The sequence below is a fragment of the Apteryx mantelli genome, chromosome 4 (genome assembly GCF_036417845.1).
Source record: "Apteryx mantelli isolate bAptMan1 chromosome 4, bAptMan1.hap1, whole genome shotgun sequence".
NCBI lineage: Eukaryota > Metazoa > Chordata > Aves > Apterygiformes > Apterygidae > Apteryx > Apteryx mantelli.
The window spans coordinates 66061149-66085017 of record NC_089981.1 but is presented as its reverse complement, the minus strand read 5'-3'; the positions used below and the strand labels follow the sequence as shown (position 1 = coordinate 66085017).

The 23869-nt window shown below is 40.1% G+C and overlaps 1 protein-coding gene across 1 annotated transcript in view; it reads right to left on the bottom strand.

The window, feature by feature from the left end:
• The window catches only part of LOC136990960 (neurexin-3), a 309599-nt gene that overhangs the window by 62143 nt on the left and 223587 nt on the right, over window positions 1–23869 (bottom strand). Inside the window, exon 3 of the mRNA XM_067295682.1 lies at window positions 20435–20596. Coding sequence (XP_067151783.1) covers window positions 20435–20596 — 162 coding nt within the window. The remainder of the gene's footprint in view (window positions 1–20434; window positions 20597–23869) is intronic.

Here is a 23869-nt window from a genome sequence, read left to right as displayed (position 1 = left end):
ACTGCCCAAAGTTTCAAGCCTAGCATGGCTGAACTACAACCACTGAGTGAGCTCCAAACCTTGGAAAGCAGTTCTGACACCTAAGGTGGATTCTCAAAAAGGGCAAGAAGAAATCTAAAATTCAGTTTACTTATCACTGCAACACACATATAAACATATACAGCCAGACACACATTCTCTTTTCAGTACAGCCCAATGCAAGATTACAGATTTAGGATCAAAGACTGTAAGTCACACACAATGGGAACCGTATCCAAGCCTTGTAAATAGAGACTATGAAAAGAGTTTGCATGTCTTGGTGCATAACCAATTGAACAGGAATTGCCTTTGTAAAGCAGTTGCTAAGAGGGCTAATGTGATTCTTCAGTGTGTAAGTAGGGAACTATCAAGAAAGCACAGAAAAAAGATATTGGCTATGTATATAGTATTAGTGAAAACACTTGATAATATTGTGGGCCTGTTATCTTGCCTATGCTTTTAAAAGGATGTTAAAAAACTTTAAAGAGTGCAGAAAATTACTACAGTGATTTCAAGTCTCAAAGACTTATACTATGTTAGGTGCTATCTAATGAATTCCACCTATTTAATCAAAAGGAAGGTTAAGAGCTGACCCAAACCTACATGCTAGAGGAATCTACATATTGAGAAGTTTTCTGTTAGAAGATGTCTCTTTAATTTAGGAGACAAAAGCGTAACTATATATGGTGGCTAGTTCAAATTATAACTATTCAGTCTGGAAGTAAGGTGCAGTGTTTCACGGCAATCTAATTAATGACTGAAGTCTTTAAATCATGATAGGAGGCACTTCTAGCTTAAAAAAAAAAAAAAAAAAAAAAAAAAAAAAGTTGTATCTTGAATATCTTGATTCAGATTTCCATCAAAACCCCAGCAGGACAACAGCCTTTTTTAAAAAGATTCTGATCATAAAATTAACAAAGTATTTAACAAACATTTTTGTTCTGACAAATATAAATACATGAAGAACATAAGTGCTTATATCACAAGGGGATGACAAAGTATTTTGCAATCTATGAGAACAAAGAAGGATGTTGATCAGCTACCAGGAACAATGTTTTATTTTTAATTCCACAGACCTGGGTCACTTGCTCCAAAGAGTCTTAGAAGAGCTGAATGAGGAGATTTCTGATCCACTGAGATTTATTTTTAATCTTGGAATAACAGAAAGATAATAGAAGAATAAAAGAATGTTAATGTTGAGTTAATGTTTTAAAAACCTGGACAGCATGTATAACTGTAGAAGGATTTAGCCTGCAGGAAACATCAACCCTGGAGGAAATATCACAAGAGCTTCTATCCAATGTGCTTAACAAAAACATTAAAGGATAGGAATACAATACTTAATGTCATTAGACCGTCCTGTGTAAAAAGAGTTCCTGCCAAATAAACCTGATATCATTTGAATGACAATGGTAATAGCACAGATAAAACAGATTTTTTAAGGCATTTGACTGAATACCACAAAACAGTTCTGCTTACATTAACACTATACAAGAACAAAACAGGACATAATATTAGATAGATAGATAGATAGTCAGATAGATAGATAGTCCTCAGTTGACAGATCTCAAAAAGTAGTTGTCATTGGGGAATCTTTATTAAAAAGAGGCATTTCTAATGCACCATAAGGATCCATACTTGGTGCATAAACATTAAGCATTTTATCAATTACCTAGAAGCTAATCAATTATACTGCAGCTAATACTTCAAGATAACACCAAATTTGGCAGAATGCTAAATAACTTTAAAGATGGGGCAGTCATACAGAGTGATCCATACAGTGTGATAATCCAGGCTCTTTCAACCAAAAGAGTTTTTAAAACAGTCAAATGCAAAAATGTATGAGCTTATGAACATGGAATATGGGCCTCCACTACAGACCCAAGAAGGGGAAGCTGTGGGGAAGCTGTACTCTGCAAAGCAGTGACATTGAAAAAAAATTTAGGCAATATCAGAGGAGAAAGCATGAGCTTCCACTAAAGTGGCCAAAAATGAAGGTTTAGTGTGAATCTCAGGATATATGACCAGGATAAGCAGTAAAAGGGATGTGATGTTACTTCTGCATGCAGTATTGGTGAGATAAGCACTTAAATACTGCATATAACTCTAATGGTCTACCTTTTCTTAAAAAAATTTAAAAAAATAAAAAAAATAAACTCTAAAAAATTGTAAAGAAGGTACCAAGCAGCTTCAACATGATTTGAGGACTAGAATAAATGCCTTACAGTAAAAGACATGGAGCTCCAACTTTTTAGTATCTCAAAAGGCAGATTAAAAAGGGACTTGATTATAGTGAATAAGGGGAAAACACTAGATTTCCAAAGCATCATTGTTCCAGTACAAAACTGCATCACAAGAACCAACATTTGGGAGCTATTGTCAGACAAATTCCAAACAGATATAAGGCCCCATTTCTTTTAAAAGTAGGAGGCGATTAAACATCAGAACAACTGACCAAGCAAAGCAATAGATTCTGCCTCTTAATGCCTTGAAATCAAGAATGGGCAAGAGATGACTCTCAAAGACACCCCAATTTATTAGATTTAATGTAGGGGAAGTAGGAGAAATTAAAACTTTGTATTTCCTGCTTATAGATGCTCTGAAACTATGCATAAGTGGGGAGAAGGCTGCGCTGGCTGAGCACAATGGTTCCTTCTGGCTTTAAAAGCCTCTAACTTTTTGAAACCCATATGTGCCACAAATCACTCAAGTAACAACAGAATAGATGACTGCAGATGTGCTTTGAGTGGTAGGCATTTGTATTCTGCTGAGTTCAGCACGAAATCAGGAGTTCCGACTACTGGTTTCTATTCCTGATCCTGCCACTGGTCTGTTGAACAAATTTGACAGGTCAGTTATTCCTCATGATCTCTTAGTTGAGCAAGTGAGTAATTAACTAACTAAATAGTGCTAATACATCTCATTCTCCTTTTGGGGGGAAGAATTTACACATTTCCAAATAATAATATTTTGATTTTAACTGTTTTTTTTATTTTTGTTATTCTCCCCAACACCCAAAATGCAAAGAAACCCAGGTGTGAGGAGAAGTCTTATTTGTCCTTAAAACATCTTTAAGGAATAGAATACAGAAAATGACAAGTGCAGTCCTATGGTGAATAGCTCTTTGTAGAAAAGTTTCTGAGTTAATACAGTGAGGGAACAATAGCACTCCTAGCAGGAGAAGATGGACAAGGTGACCTGGTAGGTGTTTGCTGTTTCTAATATCTGTGATTCTCTGAAGTTTGTCCCAATAGGGTAGTCTCTTTTCATCTCTTTTTTACACAGCACCAGTCCACCTTTCTGAGGCAGTAAAAAACAACCATTGTCTTTTAAGTTTCCAGTAAAGGACAACCCCACACAGATTCAGCACTCAGAAGAAGGGCCCCATCTGGCAGTAGTAAACATCTGTAACAGTTCCTTAAGCAGTTACAGCCACAGGAGAAGAAATACACAGAATCACATAATCACAACACGGGCATTATTCCTGGATCCAGAGATTCCTGAGCCCAAGCTAAAGCGTGGGAGCTATCTGTGTGTGGCTACTGCAGCTCACTCTTACATGGAGAGATTTCGTTACTGTAACTGAATCTCCCTCCAAGCCTTTTCAAAATTCCTAAATTCCATACACAAAAGATGACTTAGCACTGAAACACAGGCATTTTTGGAAAGCAGCTTAGAGGCAGTTTTACAGCACTACTTGTTAATATACTCACTTTGAATCAATTGCTTTTGGGCCCCTAATAATTACAAGCAGTCAAGGGAGCCTGAACAACCCATCTTTCATTTCTCTCCAAACATCCAAGATTCATCTAGCCTTTCTTATTGCTCATTTCAGTTAAAGCAACTTCCTCAAATGCAGCCTGTCTCTCATGCTGACATTTATTTTCATTCAAATGGGTATCATTACACCTCTGATCAATATGTGGCACTCCAGCCTTCTCTGAACCCTTCTCTCTTTTTTCCTTCAGCCTCTCCTACATCTGTATCTCCCTTCCACATCTACAAGTTCCTGCTTAATTTTAGCCAAGCCTGTATGTCACGCCTTACACCAAATTGGCTCCCTACTCCTCTTACATCCCACTGTTCAGCTGCTTTCCCCTCACCTGTCTGCAAGCCTTCAGGTACATTAATTTGCTGTGTAGTACTTGCAATGAAGGTGATATGGGTATCATGGCTTCTAGATGAGTCTGTGCATCATAGTTAATACAGATCAAATAGAGGAAGGAAAAGTAAATGCAGTACCTACTTGAAAACACTATAGGGAGCCTAGAAATGGTGTAGCCATATCAGCAAACATTTAAACATAAAAACCTCCTTACTGGGTCAGATCAGCATCCTATCTCTGACAATAGCCTCCTTAAATGCCCAGAGAAGAATCTATTAGAGCAGGTGCGTGGTGATACTCCCCAAAAATTGTTTCCCAGCCCCCAGCAATTTGGGGCTCAGAGAGTTTGCACGCAGGAGCTGATGTCCTTTATTTTATAGACCATCATGGATTTTTCTTCTGTGAGTTTGTCCAGCCACAGTAACATTCCCTAGCAAGAAATTCCATGGCTCAAATGCATGAAGTCTTTCCTTTTGTTTGTTCTGAACCTGGCCCTGCCTTTGTCCTTTGATGCCATCTACTCCTGTATTTGAAAAGAAACTGAACTGCAGTTCCCTTTTAACCCTTTCCCATGTCACTCATTATTTTATGTCCCTCTATCATACCCTTTCTCAGGCAATTCTGTTAAGAGGAACCGTAGCCTGCTTGGCCATTCCTTGCAAAGAACTCTCTCCTGATCTTTGATGATCCTTGCTGCCCTTCTGTGTTCTCCAGTTTTACAATATCTTTTTGAGATGAAAAGGCCAGAATGACAACCAGCATTCAAATGAGGGCACAGAGTGCTTTTACTTAATGCCATGATGATATTCTCTGTATTATTTGTTCTCTATTCCCTTCCTAATAATTTCTAACATTAGATATGCTAATTCCATCAATATTGAACACTGAGCAAATATTTTCAATAAATTCTTTACATCAGAATCAACTCAAAGCCCATCACTGCATATAGAAAATTGGGATTGTTTTCCCTCCCTCCCAGTATAAACAGACCTCAGTTTGCATTTATGTACATTTAATCTGCCATTTTCTTATCCAGTCATTCAGCATTACTAGGTCTTTTTCCACAATTTTTCAGACAGTCTTCACCCGAGTATGTTCATATTCTCAGCACAATGTATGCCTTCACCATCCACACCCCTTTCCATTTATAATTCCACTAATGAATGTGCAAGCCTCAGCATGGATCCCACAGCTCTCCCCTACTGAGTTTTCCCAGGCAAAAATTGACCATTTAGTCCTACATTCTGTTTCTTACCTTCCAACCAGTTCTTCATCTTCTTTCTTAGCCCATTGCTGTTTTACTTCTTGAAGAGCCTTTCGGTGAGGGATCTCACTGAAAGACTTTTGAAAGGTAGGCTACATTTACTGAAACTTTCTTGTCCACCTACTAACCAATTCCTTCCATAAATCCAAGCAAGCTCCTGTTTACCCAGTGAAAACACAAGGCCAATAATAGTAATAAGTGCTTGGCATCATCATCAAAGCTTATCTACTGCACTTCTTACCAAAAGATGTCCTCAATCAAGCCAAGTCTTTCCATAAGTTCCAGCTGTGAAACCACAGGAAAACTGGTTAATCTGAGGCAAAGGGGACAATACCACTTATTTGTCCTTCTCTGCTGGGTGCACTGGCAAATCCAGCCTCCTGAAGAAATGAGGAAACAGAACGAGAACTGAATTTTAAAAGAAAGCACAGCTGGTTTCCACACAGACCCAAAACTCATAAGAAGGGAGAGAAGTGATTTAGGAAATGCAGTCCATGTCAAAGCTGTCATCTAAATTATTAATGTGTAATGTATAGACTTTATAAGAAGTTCACAATGAGATGAAAGTTATTAACCTAATAAGTTACATGCATAATTAATTTCTCCTGTGATATATGATTTGTGAAGTTCTAACAAAGTGTGTCACAGAGGTTGTAAACAGAAAAACTAGCCTGGAGTCAGAAGAGCTACGCATATGCTAATTAAGGGAATATACTAGAAATATATATTAAGAAAAAATGGAGAAGAAGGGAGAGGAAGTGACAACGCTGCATTTCAAGGAGAGAGAAGCAGGCATACCAAGCTTGGGTAAAAGAGAAAGGAGGCATTCAGTGTTCTTCGCAGAATAAGACAGCTTCAGGACAAGTCAGCCCTAAAATACATACTGGATGAATGGAAGAAAGTGCTATGCTGACAGCTTGCCTAGTTAGCTGAACACTGAAGCAGCAGAGGAAGAACACATTCTTAAATGTAAGAATAGTATATACTTATCTCGAGCCTCTCTTTGTAACCAATTTCAATATTACAACTGATTGTACAACCACTACCTGGATAGAATAAACTAAACTTTCCCAGGTACAACTTCTATCTGAGATAGCTGACAAATACAGGGTAGCCCTGTCCTTTAGGAGTGGTGAGTCATAAGGATCATGACCTGACAAACTCTGAGAAAGCCTTTCATCTGTACTACTGGTTGTTTTCTTCACAGTTCTTTACACCTTCAGAGAGTGGTGATTCAAAAGCCTATCCTTTCTGTAGTAATCTCCTTTGGGAGGCTACAACCACCATGCCAAAAAGGGTGTTGCAGGATAGATACAGAAAACCAACAGTGATCATATCATCAGTATCAGCAGGACAGATCTCACCCTAACATCTGACTGGTCATCTTAATAAAAATTGTGTGTATGAGGACAGCCATACAGAGAGTGTGAACAGATTTTTTTATCTCATCATCTGATTTGTTGGGAATAGTGCCAAAGCTGAACTTTAAACTGAAACCCATATCAGAGATCTAAAAGACAACTGACACCTACATAAATCAAAATATTAACCTCCTCTCCTGCCCACCCAGATAACAACCATATTGAGCTAATATTAGCTAAAAGGCCTCCAAGAACCAAGTTTTTCAGGATCTGCTGCATTTTTAAGTCAACAATTAATGACACAAGTGAAACCTTCCATTTCCCCATTTTGCTGCCCTCACGCTTTATGTGAGAACCTTCTTGGAGATACAGCAGCCAAAGATGGGGAAAAAGTTTGATATCTCTATTCGGAACCTGGCTGGATTGTTCCAGTGGTTTGTCCAATCCAGCTTCAAACATGAAAATTTCTGCAGTACCCTCCTTGCATTTCACTCAGATGTTTCACTCAGCTCAAGCATTCTGAATTTCACTCCTGAATCTTCTCTGATAGAAGTTCAGAAATCAACAGCATACTTATCTTCACATCTGTTCTGGGCTTGAAATCTACTGGAGCACTTCACAACCAAAGACAAACTGAAAACAAATAGTGGCAGGCAGTTGAGAAGCAGAACAAAATGGTGTGGACCTGATCGGCCTTCTAAAATCACTGGCTTCATTCCCTGTTGCTGCTACCGACCAATAATAGCAAGTGCATGCAAATGCTGATTGCCTGCTTACCTCCTGCCCCAATCAAGGCAACATCTCACTGCATTCAGCTGCAGTAAAAGAGGGAAATCTCAAGGACAAGCAATCCAGCCAGGATGTTCTGCCAAGGTTGCCATTCCTAGCTGAGGAAATGGTTGTCTCCATTTTCCTCAGCTAGAAAGAGGGAGAGAACATAACCCCCCCATACACTATCCTAAAGCCCGCAGGTGTCAGCAATCCAAACAAACATAGAGCAATTAACAGAATTAACACAGCTTTAAATAGCTTGGCTCACCAGATGCGGACTCCTAGCAGGGTTCTATCAAATGTGAAGTTATTACAGATTAAACCATTAATCATCTGTTCAGAGACTTGTTCTCAATGCAAAACCCATTCCAATTAAAATGGCTAATAATCAGAAAGGAAGGCATAGTTTTAATGGGAATGATTATGCCATTCTCAAGCCCCATTTCTAAATGCCATTTTTCATCTCTGTCACCTTTCCCAAATCTCTCTGTTCTCCCCTCTGCTTGCTAACGCTGATACAGTAAGAGAGCTCTACTGGCATCAAACACTGCTGTGTCACAGATCAGACTCACAGGTACCTCTCAGGGGTGCTAGAATTGAGACAACTTCTCAGTCACTTCCACTCTGGCCAGAGGAGCTTGGTAACCAGCACACTATATGCATTGCTGCTTTACTGGATGCAACTGTTACTGTTCAGTTGTGTGTCATCAGCCCCATGCCGCTGACAGATAACTAATGCTCTCCCTTAGCTCAAGTGCTAAGATCTGTGCTTATGAAGTAAGAGGATTTGAGTTTTCTCCCTCCTGGCGATGTGAAGTCCCCAGTAGCCACAGTGTGCATTATAGCAATCCTCTTGACATTCCCTTAAGACTTGTTACAATAATCACATCCTTGTTGTGCTGCTACATCTGTGTCTTGATAGCTGCAAGAAGAGGTGGGGAAAAAAAACTAACTCATGCTTGGGCTCTGGTTGTACCGGTTCTAGCACTTATGTAACTGCAGCTCAAAGAGTAAAACCTTTGTTATAAGCATTTCAGAGTTAGAGTCGCTTTTTTTTTTGTATATCTATATTATGCCCACTGATTTGCTTAAGGACCCAGATACATTGATGTTAATTTTGAGCTAAATGAATTTAGCTAGTGCATTTTGAAGCAGGGAGAGAGAATCATACCAAACCATAGACATTCATTGCAACAGACAACATAACTAGGGGTAGGAAAGCCAGAGAGCAGCAATGGCAAAAAATTAGAAAAGAAAATCAGAAAGAAAATCAGAGAGCAGACCACCATTCAGTACGGTAGCCAAAAAAAACAAAAAACAAAAAACAACAGTGTGAACCACATCAACAGGTAAAACGCTCTTTCCTCATCCAATGTATAAAACTTAGTTCAGTGTTGCCCAACTGGTTGTATCAGATCCAGCCCACTGCCCTCTCCATGCAGGGAACAGCAGTTTGAGTAACAAATGTTCCCAATTAGTCAAATACCTCCTCCTGTCCTACTCACACTTGACAGCTAGCTGGCTCGCTGCTACAGAAGGAGCGGAGGACCTGGGAGGAAGAGTACAGACCACCCACTCAACATTCAAACCTTGTCATCCTTTCTTGCCTCCCTTGTTGGCTGCTGCAGCAGCCTGGCTTTTTGTGGTGGGTAGCAGCAGCTCAGTCTTTCCCCATCTCTCACAATACACACACACTTCATAGCAATAGTCCGGCCTTCTGGATCAGGCAAGAAGATTTATTTAGTGGCTGCTGCTCCAAAAGAGATGAAGTGGGAAATAAGCCACTACTTCCGGAAAAACACTAATGGAAGCTCTAAAATCAAGATCCAGCCCTTACACACCATGACTGAATGATCACAACCTACCTGAAAGCACAGCTAGAGTATGATATTCACTGCTAGGCACCTCCATATTTGAAGACAGCAAAAAAATGAAAAGACCAATACAAGAAAAAATAATTACCAGGAAGGCTGAGGACTTATCAATGGCCCCAAGGTTAGGCTGAAATGGGATTAAGTTAGAAGCAGAAGAAGTCCTAGCCTCAAACCCAGTGGTGTCAGTTCCTGCTGGTAAAGGTTGAAGATATTTTCAAAAGAAGCATAGCTACTTTCATCAAAAGAAAATGGGGTTGGGGGGAATACAGTTACCTAGGGAGCAGAGTCCTTTTAATTCCTAAGCTTGGAGCAGCTATTCAAATATAGAAGGAAAGGTGCTTTTCTCATCACAGCTATGTCAAGAGTCAGAGGGCATATCACAGCACTGGAAAAAATACTAAGTTCTTCATATTCCATGTCATTAACTCTCTGCCTGCTGAGCTCTCAAACTCTGAATACCAAAGAATAAGTGCATTCTGTCTTCACCTTCTTTGGTGATGAGCATCCCAGTCACTCTTAGGCTGAAAGTGCCTTTTTTAATACACATGCATAAACAGAACAGTTTGTCACTTTCTCTCCCCCCCTGTAATTTTCAACTGAATTTGGATTATGAATGTTAGCATATGGCAGGTCTTGACTCTCCAGAACTAATCTTGTCTATATTTCTATCTGCTCATATAAGACTGATCTCCAGCAATCTCTTTAATGCAACATCAGGAGTGACAAATACAAGAATTTCTCCTATACTTCTGACTATTCACCTGAACCAAGACTTTACTAATTTCAATGAACTACAAACCCAAGCAAAGCAGGAGGAGCATGTTTACTTTCACCATAAGCTGAGAACCTCAGGCTTTGGACAACTGAAGTTAAAGAGCACAGTGGCTGACCACCACTGTCACTTAGGATGGGGCCACGTTAAGCTAGTGGGATAGGAAAAAGACACCCAGGAATCTTTGCCACTGTAACCTCCATGAGTCTCACCACTGCTTTGCTGATAACTTTGGACTCTGCTATGCTTGTATACCAATACTTCATATCCTATCTTAGTTTGTTCATCCTTGAATAAGGGTGGGTTAGATCACACAAGTGTGTAAGGATTGTTGCTTTATTATCTCCATTCTTTAGGGCCTAGGTTGCCAATTACCTTTCTCACATGCTCAAAGTACAGGCTATATTGGTCCAGTTCCCATTGCATTTTCCAAATTTGCATATATGAACACAGTTCTACACCTGGAAACATTCATTTTACTAACAAGAGCACATGGCACATCCCTTATAGGTACAGAAGCTCAACAGGAGTAGAGTTTGTTATGAAGGAAAGAAAAGCCTGCTCCTGCTGCAAAACATGCACAGATGGCTGTAGCACCAGGACTGAGGTTCACATGGGGACTGTTCACCTGGGACATCAGTGGAACGCTCTGTTACTAGTGGTACACATCAGCCTGCTGGCTACACTGCCCAGCAGTGACAACAGCCTCTATTTGTTTCTTTCCCTAGGCACCTGCTCCAACGACAGCTGGGAGAGAGTTAGATTGGGTTAGGCCAGACTTTGTTCTAGCTCCATGGATGATCTTTAGCTCATGAGAGTAGTGGTGGTGGTGGTACAGAGTTCAAACAGCCATGCCAAAAGATGCCACCTATGACTCTGGCATAGGAAGTTTCAGTGGCTGTGGTATCTATGTTTGTCCATCAGTGCTCTAAAATGTCCACTCCAGCTACATACACAGTTCATTAATCAGACTTTGGTGATTAATTACTTTTGCTAAACTTTCTAAGAGTGCATTAACTTTAGGAATTTAATCCAACTGAACTGTTGCTATAAGAATTATACTTTAATCCCACAAAAAAAGTATGTACTGGGACTAACCTAGAATGCCTGCGAGCTGCTATCTGCCTACTGATAAGAGCTCTAGAGAACAAAACAGTATTGTAATAAATATGATCTTAACTCGAACCTGTGATTGTTTAATTTGTGGACAGAGCTATAAAAACAGCAGTTTGAGCTTCCAGGGTCTTTATAACTGTAGCATTCTAGAGCCTTTGCTATATATATTTCATTAAAGAAAAAAATTTATGTGCCTACTGATTTTTTTGAGTATACAGATGATAAACTAACATCTTCCATCTCCTGTACCAAAGTCAGCTGAAACTTTGGCTCCTTTCTCTTTGGATCTCTCATGACTTAATAAGCACAAAATAATTATGTCACTTCATTTTCTTCCTCAAATTCCTTCACTAAGGCCTGATTTCATGAGGCAATTTCAAATTGCTGTCCTGCTTAATGGTCTAGAGCTGCTCACTGTAGCCTCATCTACCTGCTCTTTGTTCCCATTGCTATTCTAGTATCTGCATCATCACTGCTGCTCTGAACTGATTGCCATTGGTGCAGGAACCTTCTTTATAGGTGTTGCTGAGTCAGACTTCGTGTATCCTGTCTCATTTACAACAGAATAAATACCAGCATTACCTTTACCTAATTGCCTCTCTTCCCCTTCCTGCCCCTTATTTTTTCACTCTGAAGTGTTGTTTGGTATACATGCTATGGAATACTAAAACAAGAAAGTTTTTGTGGTTGAGTGAATTCTTTGTGTGGAAGTACTTTACAGGTCATGAGTACACTACTCTTCCACTTGGTATTTGGTCAGAAACATTTGATGAAATAAACTAGCCTCAATTATTGTTCAGTCTATGTTATTTTGCAACAAACCCTCATCCAATATCGTGACACCAGCAAAAGTCTTGGTATGGATGCAAAGAAGCCAAGCTGACAAAAGCTCTCTTCTGTGTCATCCATAGAGGCAATACAGTAATGACAGTAGAAACTTTTCTTCTGTAATGTAGACCAGGCCTAAGCTATGTAAGGAATAGGGACTTTGAATAACTCACTAGCTAAGACAAAGCTGCAGCAACGGCAGCACACTAATACATCTGACAAGAATATTGATTTTAGTTTCTGTATGCCAGGCCATTAATACTTACCTATAACAGAAATGTGACAACATGAGAATGTGACATATTAACCTCTGGGAAGTAGAGACAGACATGTACTTCACTAAAGAGTCCCCCCCAGATCCAGCAGAATTTTAGATTTTAACTGGCTCCAAAACTGCAAGAAGATCATTTCCCATTGTAGGTCAAATGTGAAAGAAATCACTGAAAAAACGGCACCTAAGATGAGATTTCTATTATATTGGCTTGAAATCTAATGGAAACAGCTCAAAGAAGCTGAGAAACTCCTATCAAATTCTGCCCACATTCAAAAACAAGTTCCAATGCCAACTGTTTGTTCAGAGCTGATCTTCATTTGAACAGTCCCTGGCCTCAATCTCTGCTGCTTAGACTGCTTGGCAGCAAGGTCTATCCTGGATTTCTCCTTCATTTCCCCACCTGGGCTGACTCAAAAAGAGAAGGTGGGAGGACATTCCTTACTCGTCAATAACGATTCAACTGGCTAGGCAAGATACACTTTTGATGTAACCTATATGTGCCCTGTGCAATCTTCTAAAGTTTGTTTTTCACACTCCTCTCCCTCTCAGCTTGACAGGAATGTACAAGGAAACTGAGGTAAAACAAGAATAAATTAGTAAATGTTAAAGAATGGAAATTCCCCAAAGGAACAAGGTTGCAATGATTCCAGGAATATCTAATATTTGCAAGTAAGAATATCAGTCAATTGTGACTCTTACGCAGTACTGAAGATATAGGCTCTTCCTGTTGGGAGGAAGTAAGGTTGAATGGAAAGACATGAAGCAGTAGATAAGATGTCCCTGTTTTATCCCTTGCTCTATCAATGACTGGCTATGTGACCTTGACCAAGTCACAACACATGCATACCTCATTTATAGCATTCGAAGGCAGAAGATAATGATATTTACTCCCTTTGGTACTGCACTTTAGCTTTGGCTTTGAAAGAAGCCAAAACCTCTAAGGTCCTTTGAAAAAGCCAACCACTGAACTCTACAGATGAAGGGCCATATGAGCTCAGTATTATTAATCATTACGAATTAGATTTTCAGTGCATGTATTTCCTAAGTATGGGGTTGCAGTGCATCAAATTCTGTACCACTGGATATTATATAAGAGATGCTTGCCATTCACAAGGATCATGATTTATGGAAAGGAAAGAAAAAAAAAAAAAGAAAAACACACACTATGCAAATATACTCCAGAATTATCAAGATATTTATTTGCCATGTCAAACTGACTCAGACATTTTGATCTGACTTTTTCTGAAAAACTTTTTCCTGGAAGTTTTCAGTCTAGGATATTCTATTTTCTTCATGTTTAGTACGTGGGGAAAGTTAAGAGAATTAATTCACTCAAAATGGCATTAAACAAGAACAAGTTCAGAAACTACAGGGATTGCTAGGTACTTTTGTTCATCTATGCTAAAACTCCCTCAGATGAATTAATTGTGAAGGGTTAGCACCATGTTATTGTGCCACAGGATGCTTTCTTCTCTACATGCTCCACCTGCATCAACAGAGCTCACCTCTAGCCTTCAATTGCCCATGACTCATAGATAGCGCATAGAAATCTACATCCTATTGCTTTCCTGCTCCCTGCCTCACAGAACAGGTTTCTGTGAGCAGAAGTCCCTACCGTTTTTCCATGTTGGAATGGTTGCCTTGCCTTTGGTTCACAGAACAAATGTTCCATTCTTCTCCCATCCTCACTAAATAATTCCCTAAAAAAGCCACTAGTAAAAATCAACCAAATTAAGTACCTTGTCCAGAGAGGCTGACATTCATCACTGTGTTAAATGTTAGTATGGGGACCATGCACCACTCATTTATGCCTAGTTTGACATAAGTGGTGTCATAGATTTTCTCCTACTCTTGTGTATGGGGTAAACTTCCCTCTAGTAATTATTTCTCAGAAAAGACACTGAGCTGATTCCATCTTTTATGGTTATTGGGTGCTGTGCATGTGTAAGCATACAGGCAAACCACACAAGGGAGGTACAATGCCACTGTCTCCTGGCAGCAGAGCAGAGGCCTGGCAGGGCTCTCAAAACGAGCGCTGCTCAAAACATTGTCAAATGTCATCCCTGTTGCGTCTTCCAAGCCAATGCATTATTATATTCATACAACAAGGGCATCAAAAAACATTATCAATGCCTTGTTCCGGTAGGTGCTCTGTGGATGCACAGGGAGACACAATGCTTGACACACAATATGTGCAGCCTAGAGGTGCAACATAGAATGGTTCACTGCTGCAAGAGTGAAGCGACTGGTAGCTATGAGTGAGGGGCACTGGAAAAGCTTTACAGGCCTCCAGATCTGGAAGTTTAGGAATGAGAGCCACCATCAGCGCTGTTTGTGATGTTCTTGCCCAGAACACCAATAGGAGATGAAGATTAAGAACATAACATATTTTGAAAAGGATATTCATATTCAGCCTTTCACCACGCTTTATCTGCCTCTACTCAGTATCATTAGCCCCTCCTTTTGTTTTTCAAATATTAAATTTACTAAATAATACAGATAAATAAACACTGATCCAAACACAATAAAGCAGCTGGAGCAGCAGTGGAGAGCACCAATATGTGTGGGCAATTAATGCCATTCATGTTCTAACTGTCTCAACAGAGCACCAGTGAAATTCCTCCCACTGATGATTCCTGACTTACAAGCTCCTCTTTATGGGGCTCTGTTAAACTGCTGTACTGGAATTGGATAGTGGGCACCCAAATGCTTTTTGGCTATCTGGCCTCCCTGTATGGAGGGGCTCTTTTTAATGCAGCTTCCTCCATCTGTCACCTTCACACTCAGGCTGTTTTTCTCTGCCTCCGATGTCTTCAGGACTTCTCCTTCCACATGCACCATATATTCAACCTCCTTCCCAGCGTGGCATTCTATCCAGAAAACCTTGTCCCCAAACAGAAATCACATCACCATTAATATTACACATGCAAATATGTCTGAAAAAAGACCTGGCTTGCAGATCGCATGTGAGATGTACACACAGCAACTGGGCAAACTCATGAACCATTTGGAAATCTGGCTCCTGGCAGTTAAATTGCAGAAAGAGATGATCTGAGCTTTCACAGCTTTCTCCCATCATGGCCAGATGGTGCCTGACCCCTGCTATCATTTCTGCCATAATCCGCCCATATGAAAACCTCACTGGTTCCATCAAGCTGTTAGTAACAATCAACATTTTTCAGAACTGAGACTTTGATAAAGCATTGACAGAAAAATGCGAAGATTTCATTAATTCTCCTACACACATCAATTCTCTAGTGGCCACCTTAAGCTCTTCTAAAGCACCTCCATCTGTACTAAGTACCACTTCAAGTAAATCTGAATGGCTGGCTCCCTAATAGACCCTAAGAAATATTCTGCTACTTTCCCTTCCCTAGCTATCAGAGATTAAAATCCATTTTTCCCCTCTTTGCTTACACAGCTAAAAATCCCACACAGCCACTCTTCATCTCCAATCCTGACTACTTGACCTCTTCCCTGGGACTCCCATCCCATGTCTCCAGAACATGGAAAACACAGCTGTTGGCATTACCTTTCTTATCTCACCTCCTTCTGGCCATAAAGGTGTTCTCTAAATACTATTAATAGATCCTTTTCCCTTTTGACCTTCAGGCAGTGCTTCTCCCTTTTTATGCATTCATTGACTCTTAAAATCATCATCACTCCTTTCCTGATACCCACTAAAAAACAATTCTGCCCACTTGTCATGGATGTGCTATCTGAACTGTAAGTCTGTTTTCCTCCATGATAGAAAATGTACCAGCTTCTCCTCAAAATTCCTCTAGAATAATTTATCTTAAGAGTGAAGGTTCAGAAAGCCTTAGGTTTTATGCAAATACAACTCATTAACATGCATGTTTGATGTCTACATACTGCACTATTTACATATTCTACCATTTTAATTTTTAATGAAAAAAGTATGCTTCTATTTTTCAATCTTTCTCCCGCATTACAGTGTCAGCTGTACTGCAATACAGGACAGGACTGACTGGTTACAGATATCTGTAAAATATAAACAATGCTACTAGACATTGGGATATCTTTAATTCTAATGAAAATGAAATAAAAAATAAAACTACACATTCAGCACTTAAGAGTTATGATGTAGGCATATTACTGCTAGTAACTTAACAGAATCTCTACAACCAGAACCTTCACCTGCAAGGAAAAGAAGAAGCAGAAAGAGCCTATATTCTGCAGTGAGAGGAGGAAGCATTGGCTCATTCAGTTCAAAGTAAACGTGACTACCTTCACCAGAGGCTTGTCTAGACATCACAGAGGAGAAGCCCTGAGATCCTTAGTTCCGTGTCAAGAGACCAATCAATCAACTAACTAACTCACTCACTCTCAGGGACCAGTTCCTCCTAGTTAAGGCTTATACTCTCTGACCATATGAAGTTTCTACCCTGCCAGAGTTGCCCCTCCTCCTACCACCAGTCGCAGCTGAGAGTGGAAAAGCCCTTCCCAGCTGCAAAGGGACAGAGAGGATCATTAGGCACTCTGCCCCATTGCACTTCAGCACCTGCATGTAATCTCAGAGGAAGTGGAAAGGCAATGCTTCACTCAAAGTGTCCTCTTAGCCCCCATGCTAGCAGCTTTGATTGCTGTAGTGTGAGGCTGACAGCGTAGATGACACAAGAGAGATTACAGGTGCAGGCAGAAAGTCTCACCCCAACACCTGTGACAATCACTTTGCCTCCATAGGAGACTCAGACCGCCCCAGGGGAAGATTTCAACAAACAGAGAGAAGTAGGAATAGACCTTTCTGCTCTAACACCTTCAAGAGATTGGAATAAGGCTTAGCAGGCTGTTCTTTCTATTATAAACAGCAGTGCAATCCACATGGGATATGTCATGTACCTGGGAACAGGTGATTGCATAGCTAGGACTTCTGTAGGAAAAAAAAGAATTCTGCTCCACCAACAAGTATCACTTGAAAGGAACAATATTTGCCGTTACGGTCTATTGCTACTCCTTTCTACATTGTCCAAATTTCTTAGTTTAGGGTATTTTTCTTAAAAGCTCAAGCTCCTTCAGTACTGGCTGACAAGATACTAAGTATCCTTCTTTGATGTAGAAAAGCTTAAAAACAACTTATAAGGATGTATTTATGAAATATATTGCCATGCCATGCAGGAAGCCAAGTAAAGTACCCTGTGGTCAGTCCTGGAACCAGAAACTTCATAGACACACAAGCACTGCACTAACCCAGTTTTGCCTCTTCAAGGATCAAAGCTAGCTGCCCCTGAAAGTCATGCTGATCCCTATAGACATTCTAGCTCTTGGAGCTAGCTCAGGCTTCTCTCAAATTGTTCTTCACTGCATTGCACAGATATACTATAAAATTTCAGAACATAAAACATTCAAAAATACTATCCCCTAATTTTGGGTAGAACTCACATTGAGCTTTGCCATCAGCATCTTCTTCCATAGCAAAGGAGAGGAGACCAACCCTGTAAGGAGTTTCACAAAGCAAACTAATTTCTGCTTGACTCATTCAAAGTTCCAGTTAATGAAAGCATTGCCTGCTTTGACAACTGAGAATAATTCACTACGTATGCAACAAAAACCCTTCTCAGCCTAAGCAACTGGCTTTCTGGTTAGATCCACTTCCTTGCACCTATCAAGGTTATGACTCCACCTGTGAATTTTTTCAGGATTCTGACAGTTATTTAGTGCTGCTCTTTCACCATTAATTGCAGCTTCCTATCATATCTGTTTGCTAAAACTAGATCTGAGGAAAAGCGCAACTGTCAGTTGTCTTTATTCTTCCTAGTAATACCACTGGTAACTCAGCCCCTGGCTGAAGGGTTCTGGAGGAATGATGGACTGGAAATGCAGGAAGTGTTAACTGGCAGCATAGCTTTCTTTATGAAATATTATATTTCTCCATTTATCCCATTTCTAGGCATTTCCCCCTTACAACCCTGCGCTACACTTACATCTGGTGAATAGGGTACACTGAAATTGTCTTCAGAGGCAGGGAAACATACATTTTGTGCACATTTTCATGGCAGCTGAAAGCATTACATTATCGCTACTAACTGCAGGTTGCTATTAAGCAGACTATAGCTCACACCCAGCCAGTACCAGTCTTTTCAAGTCTAGACAACTCCTCATGCACATCTCCTGTCACAGCCTAGTCAAAGATTACAAACCACATTCTGATTATCTGTTTTCTTCCCTTCTGTCTCATTTTTAACTTGTTGCTTGTGTTTTCTTCACACGGAGCATTGTAAGACTGTGATGGCTATGTAAGTCGCTCTTAGCACATTGTGCAAGCTAACAGAATACAAATGATTATATAAATAATAAAGCTGCTGAAGATTTTCTTGTCGCTTTCTCTGCTCCATTGGCTTGACTTAAAGCACACATAAAAATGGCCTCTTTTAAGTGTTATGTTCATAGCATCCATAAATAAAATTAAGATCCTGATTTAAAGAGACACTAAGAAGCTGCATCTGCTCTCGATTTCAATCAAACTGGGGTGCTCAGTGCCTATGAAAATCAGGCCCAAGGCTCTATGTATGAAAACAAAAGGATTTGATCTCTGCATGACAGATTTATTCAGCAAGGCAGCTTCCTTTCCTATATAATATTGAAGTCACATGCTCATTTCCAGCATATGTGCGTCTCCTTAATTAATACAGAAGTCAGGTAGGACAGGAACTCCAGACTCCGATGGCCATTGCTCACATCAAAGGACTGGCACATTAAATACAACCCCTGACACCACATGTTGAGCATCTGTGAGACAGTACACTTCTAAAGCAGTTTTGGACATAGAACAACATCTACTCAACACTGGTGTTTCTGTGACGTCTGCATGAAAACTCAGCTCTGCCTTCCCTTTGATATTAGATATTGATGCAAAGAGGATATTATGACAGCCCTTGTGGCTGCAAATAAAATTAGACCCGCCCAGCCACACCCTGTGAAAAACAGTACTACTGTAGAATTATGACATTAGGTAGAAAACTCTTACAAGAAACTGTTTTTCTGAACTGTCCAGGAAGCTCACTGATAGAAAACTTCAGTGTAGCTTTTAGCAAACCTTATCTAACACGCTGTGGGCATGTCAATATCTGTGTCTTCATTAATGACAGAAATCATTAAAAATTCTATTAGGAGAACTAGGAGAAAAGACAAATGCTGACTACAGAGCATGGTCCCTTGAGTTACAACTGCACCAAGTTTCAGGTTTGGGCTGCAGCTTCACCTTTTATTTTCAGGGAATGCTAGTCTACTATTCTGGTTCCTGCTGCTAGCCAAGCATTTCAATCTCTACTACCAATGTGTGGATTTTCTCAAAGCTGTGAAAAGGCTGTAACAAAACTATGCGGCAAGGGTAGCCCAAGACATAATACAGCATGACACAGCATGATTTTGGAAGCCATCTAGCTTTCCTGACCAATGCAGCAGTGCTCTGCTGTGTGGACTTACCAATACAGTGTGCTTCATATCCACATGCCACATTATTATCATTTCTCCATTATATCCTCATGCTGCATTTTGTCACCTGATTTTATGTATTTTGTACTATCCTCAACTCTGAATTTTCTGGTGTTTCTCTCTCTGTATCTTCCTGGATAACTGAGAACTAAGCTATATTCATAGGTGAAATCCAGGAGCTAGAAAGGATCCTAAAAGGCTTCTGATTGAGTATATTTTTCATCCAGAAATGCTGCTTGGCAATCAACAGCCATTTATCTTTTTTTTTTAATGGATATTGCCTTAGTGCCTAGAGGATTGTATCACTTCCCTCTAAATGGCTAGCAGTTTACAGAAGACACCTCTTTTGCTACCACATGTATTTTTTCTGTAATCAAGTACCAGAAGTCTGACTCTTAACATAAGACTGTGAGTTTTGTGATTGATGCCTTGTGTCCAGCTGAATGATGAGTTCATCCTTATTGAGCTGTTGCAATATTAGCGTAAAATTCAGCATCAGGGAAGGACATTGAGTGTATAATGAAAGGCAGGAAACAGCAATGATTTAGAGAAAGCAAAACTACAGAAACAAGAAAAGGTCATTAATTTGAAATAGTTACCTCTTTGAGGCAGCCCATGAAGTTGTTGCTTACTGGAGAGCCAGGCAAATCGGCAGTACTGGGGCTCCCCCCCACATAAAAGAAGTCATCCGAGCCCAACATGGTGTAGTCCTCCTGCGTGTAGCCCGTGGTGGTAAGGATGCCATCCACAGAGATTGTCACCTGTTCAAGGAACACAATGGACAAAGAAATCCCAGCAATGACCTTACAATCCTGAACAGAACAAGTTACCTCCCCTATATTTCTACATCAGTTTTATTAAAGATTTTGTTGAGATTTGGCAAGTATTTTTTAGCACAACCAAGCTCCATTTTCTGGTCTGCTTTGCCCACAACAGAAATACTCCAGCATCTGCTTATCCTCTCTTTGGTGCAACAGCGCTGCCAGGCTGATCCCGCAGTCTACACATTATGATGCTTTCCATCTACTCAGGCCAGAAAATGGAACTGTCCTTGAAAGAGATTTCTGATATTAGCTGATTTTATGATTAATTACTATTTATTTAATGATTACAGTTAGTTATGGTTGTTAGTAAGAAAAAAAAATACACTAATGAAGACGAGGTTGGTATTTTTTATTTTTTATGTTTCTTTTGCTCACGGCACACTGACAATCATGCATTCGGGGAGGGGTGGGGGAAGGATCTCACTTTCAATACATTATGGATGTGCATGCCATGTATCTAGGGAGACACACACCCACCACCTACCACAGAAAAAAAAGAATTAAAAAAAATATTTTACAGGCTAAATCATAATCAAAATATAAATAGGAAAGAAATGAAGAACAAAATAAAATAAAAATAAAATTAACAACACACCAACAAGTGTGAGAGAAGCAGAGAAGAGAAAGAAAGAAAATACAAAGCGTGCACACACTGCACTTTGACATGTCATGCCAATATATCTGGAGCCCAGAAAGATGACAGGAAAAAAAGAGAGAAAAGGGAGAGAGAGAAAGAAAAATTTAACACTTGCATGCAATCATCAAAAATAAAAATACCAAACAAAACCCAGAATAATCCAAAACAAAATGAAGTCCCCAAGACCTCTAACTCCAAACACATGGAGGGTGAAGGGGACCCAAAGGAGAGGGAGGGAGAGGAGCAAGTGAATTTGATGTGTTTTGCTTAGATGTTGTTAGTGGTTTAAAGGGAAGATGGAGGAAAACAGATTGAGGCCAGTAGGAGACGGGCGAGTCACCAGACGTGGACATGCCATGCAGAGTGTGTACTGAAACAAACAACCGGCTGAGCTCCTTTTGGCCACGGCAGGTGGAAGGTCAGAGAGAGCAAGAGAAAGTGAAAGAGAGAGAGGAAAGAAAGAGAAGGGAGGGAGGTGGGGGAAAACTGGGAGAAAGAGGACAACTCTGGCCAGTTTGCCTATAACAGCCATTGCCACAACAAAAGGATGAGAGAAAAAGAGAGCCTTCACCACAACAGACTAGAGGCCCTGCAATGGTTCTGATCTAGAAACCTTCAGAGTAAAAAACAAAAATCAAAAGGGAAAAAAAGAGGAAAAAAAATAAAAAGAGAGAAAGCTAAACTCAAAAGCAAGGGAATTGGAATAGAAAACAAAAACTAAAGAGGGAGGTGAAGAAATCAATGAAAGAAATGTCCAGACCCCATTTCCAGAAAAGTTGTGTTTGTTTGCTTTTTTTTGTTCGCAATTTTTTCTTAAAAAAGAAAATGAAAAAAGAAAAAGAAAAAAAAGAAGTGTGCTTTCAATGAAATTAAAATAAAATTAAAGGAAGAAGTATAAAGGAGGGGGGAAAAGGGGGGGGGTAAGGGAAGGAAAAGGCAGGTAACACACGGCAAACCCAAAAAAAGAGACAATAAGAATGATATCTACCAGACAATGTAGTTTGTTTACCATAGCGTGTCCAATGCTTGAGTGCTTTGCGGAAAAGGGGGAAGAAAGGAAATTAAAAAATCGTGAACAGAACGATTGTTAATTAAAATAACTTAAAGCAAAGATGAGTCGTTAGGGTGTTAGTACATTAGTTGGTTAGTAAAAATGACACATTGCATGAATGGTCTAGTGTTAGTCTTTCAAAAAAAGGCGTGGGGCGCCTGACACACACAGAGTGAGAAAGAGGACAATATGACCAGGACTCTATGGGGAACCATGCCATCTAGACTGTAAAGGGGAAGAGTGCTGCCTAGTCTTCCCACTCTGGTGTTATTCATTAACTCCCACCCTCATTGATCCAGTCCTGGATAAGATTTAAGTCAAAACAGTGCAATACTTACTCTTCAAACACCCATCAAGGTGCCTCCCCCAAACAAGAACCTTTCCCTCAAATGTACACACCATTTTGCCCCTTCAGCACAAACCCAGTCATGACTCCTTCTTCCACCCACCACCATCTCTGCATGCCTGCTCCTCTTCCAAGCTTTACTACCCTAAAGCGCTGCACAGTACTGTAAGCAGGCCAAAATTTCCTTTGGCTGGAGACTGCAGATGAAGATGAATCCAAGCCTCTTCAGTATGGCCTTCCCAGTTTCCAGGTTTCTATACAGCAGATGAGTTTGTGACTTTCAGGAGAAGCATACAAAAACACATGTGTTTGGTTGTTTGCCTGTAGCTCACCTGTGTGATCTGAGAGTATAAGAGATGAACTTCTAGGTAGGAAGAACTGTGTCAAGGAATTGTGTAGAAGAATTGTGTCAGGCTGCCTGTGTCAGGGTTGGGAGACGAACAGTTGACAATACTTACTGTCTCTCTTTTTGTCTGCAATATCGCATCTATATTACAGAGCTAGGGGAACTCACCAGTTGGTTCTCTTAGTTCGGTTTAGCAGAGCTTTGCAGATGCTTTGTTGCTCCCTCCGAAGGCACACAGATGCCAGCTGCTCAAATTTATAGAGTTTCTTGCTTGCTTTTTAGCATCTGGGGAAGATTTTGCATGGTGACTAGCTTCAGTGTTAATAGAGAAGTGCAGCCTGTGCAGGGTCCAAGTCTTTGCTCCATTCTGATCCAAGTTGACAAAAATTATCCTAAATTACACAAATAAGATCTGTCCTGCCGCATGTAAAACTATCTTCTTGGACATTTCAGAAAGTTGTGCATTGATTAAGGAAATAAAGTTTGTGAGAACTTCATGGGACTGAACATAATGTCATCAGGTTCTAAGGTCTATTTTATTTATCTTTGGAAATGAAATAATAATAATAATCTGCAGTTGGTGGTTTGGGTCCAATGAACTCCAAGTCCTCTGAAATCTTCAAAGAAGTCTCACTCTGAGGATCTGCTGTATTATTATTAAATCCATTTTTACAAATAAGGAAGTTGTGGTACAGAGTGGGGGACAGAGCATGCCAAAAATGACATGGAGTGTCAGCAGCAGAACTGAAGACACATGGAAAGTCTGACATTCAGTCAGTAAAATACAGCAATGATCCTATTTCTAGTAAAGGTTTCTCACAAGGCAGAAA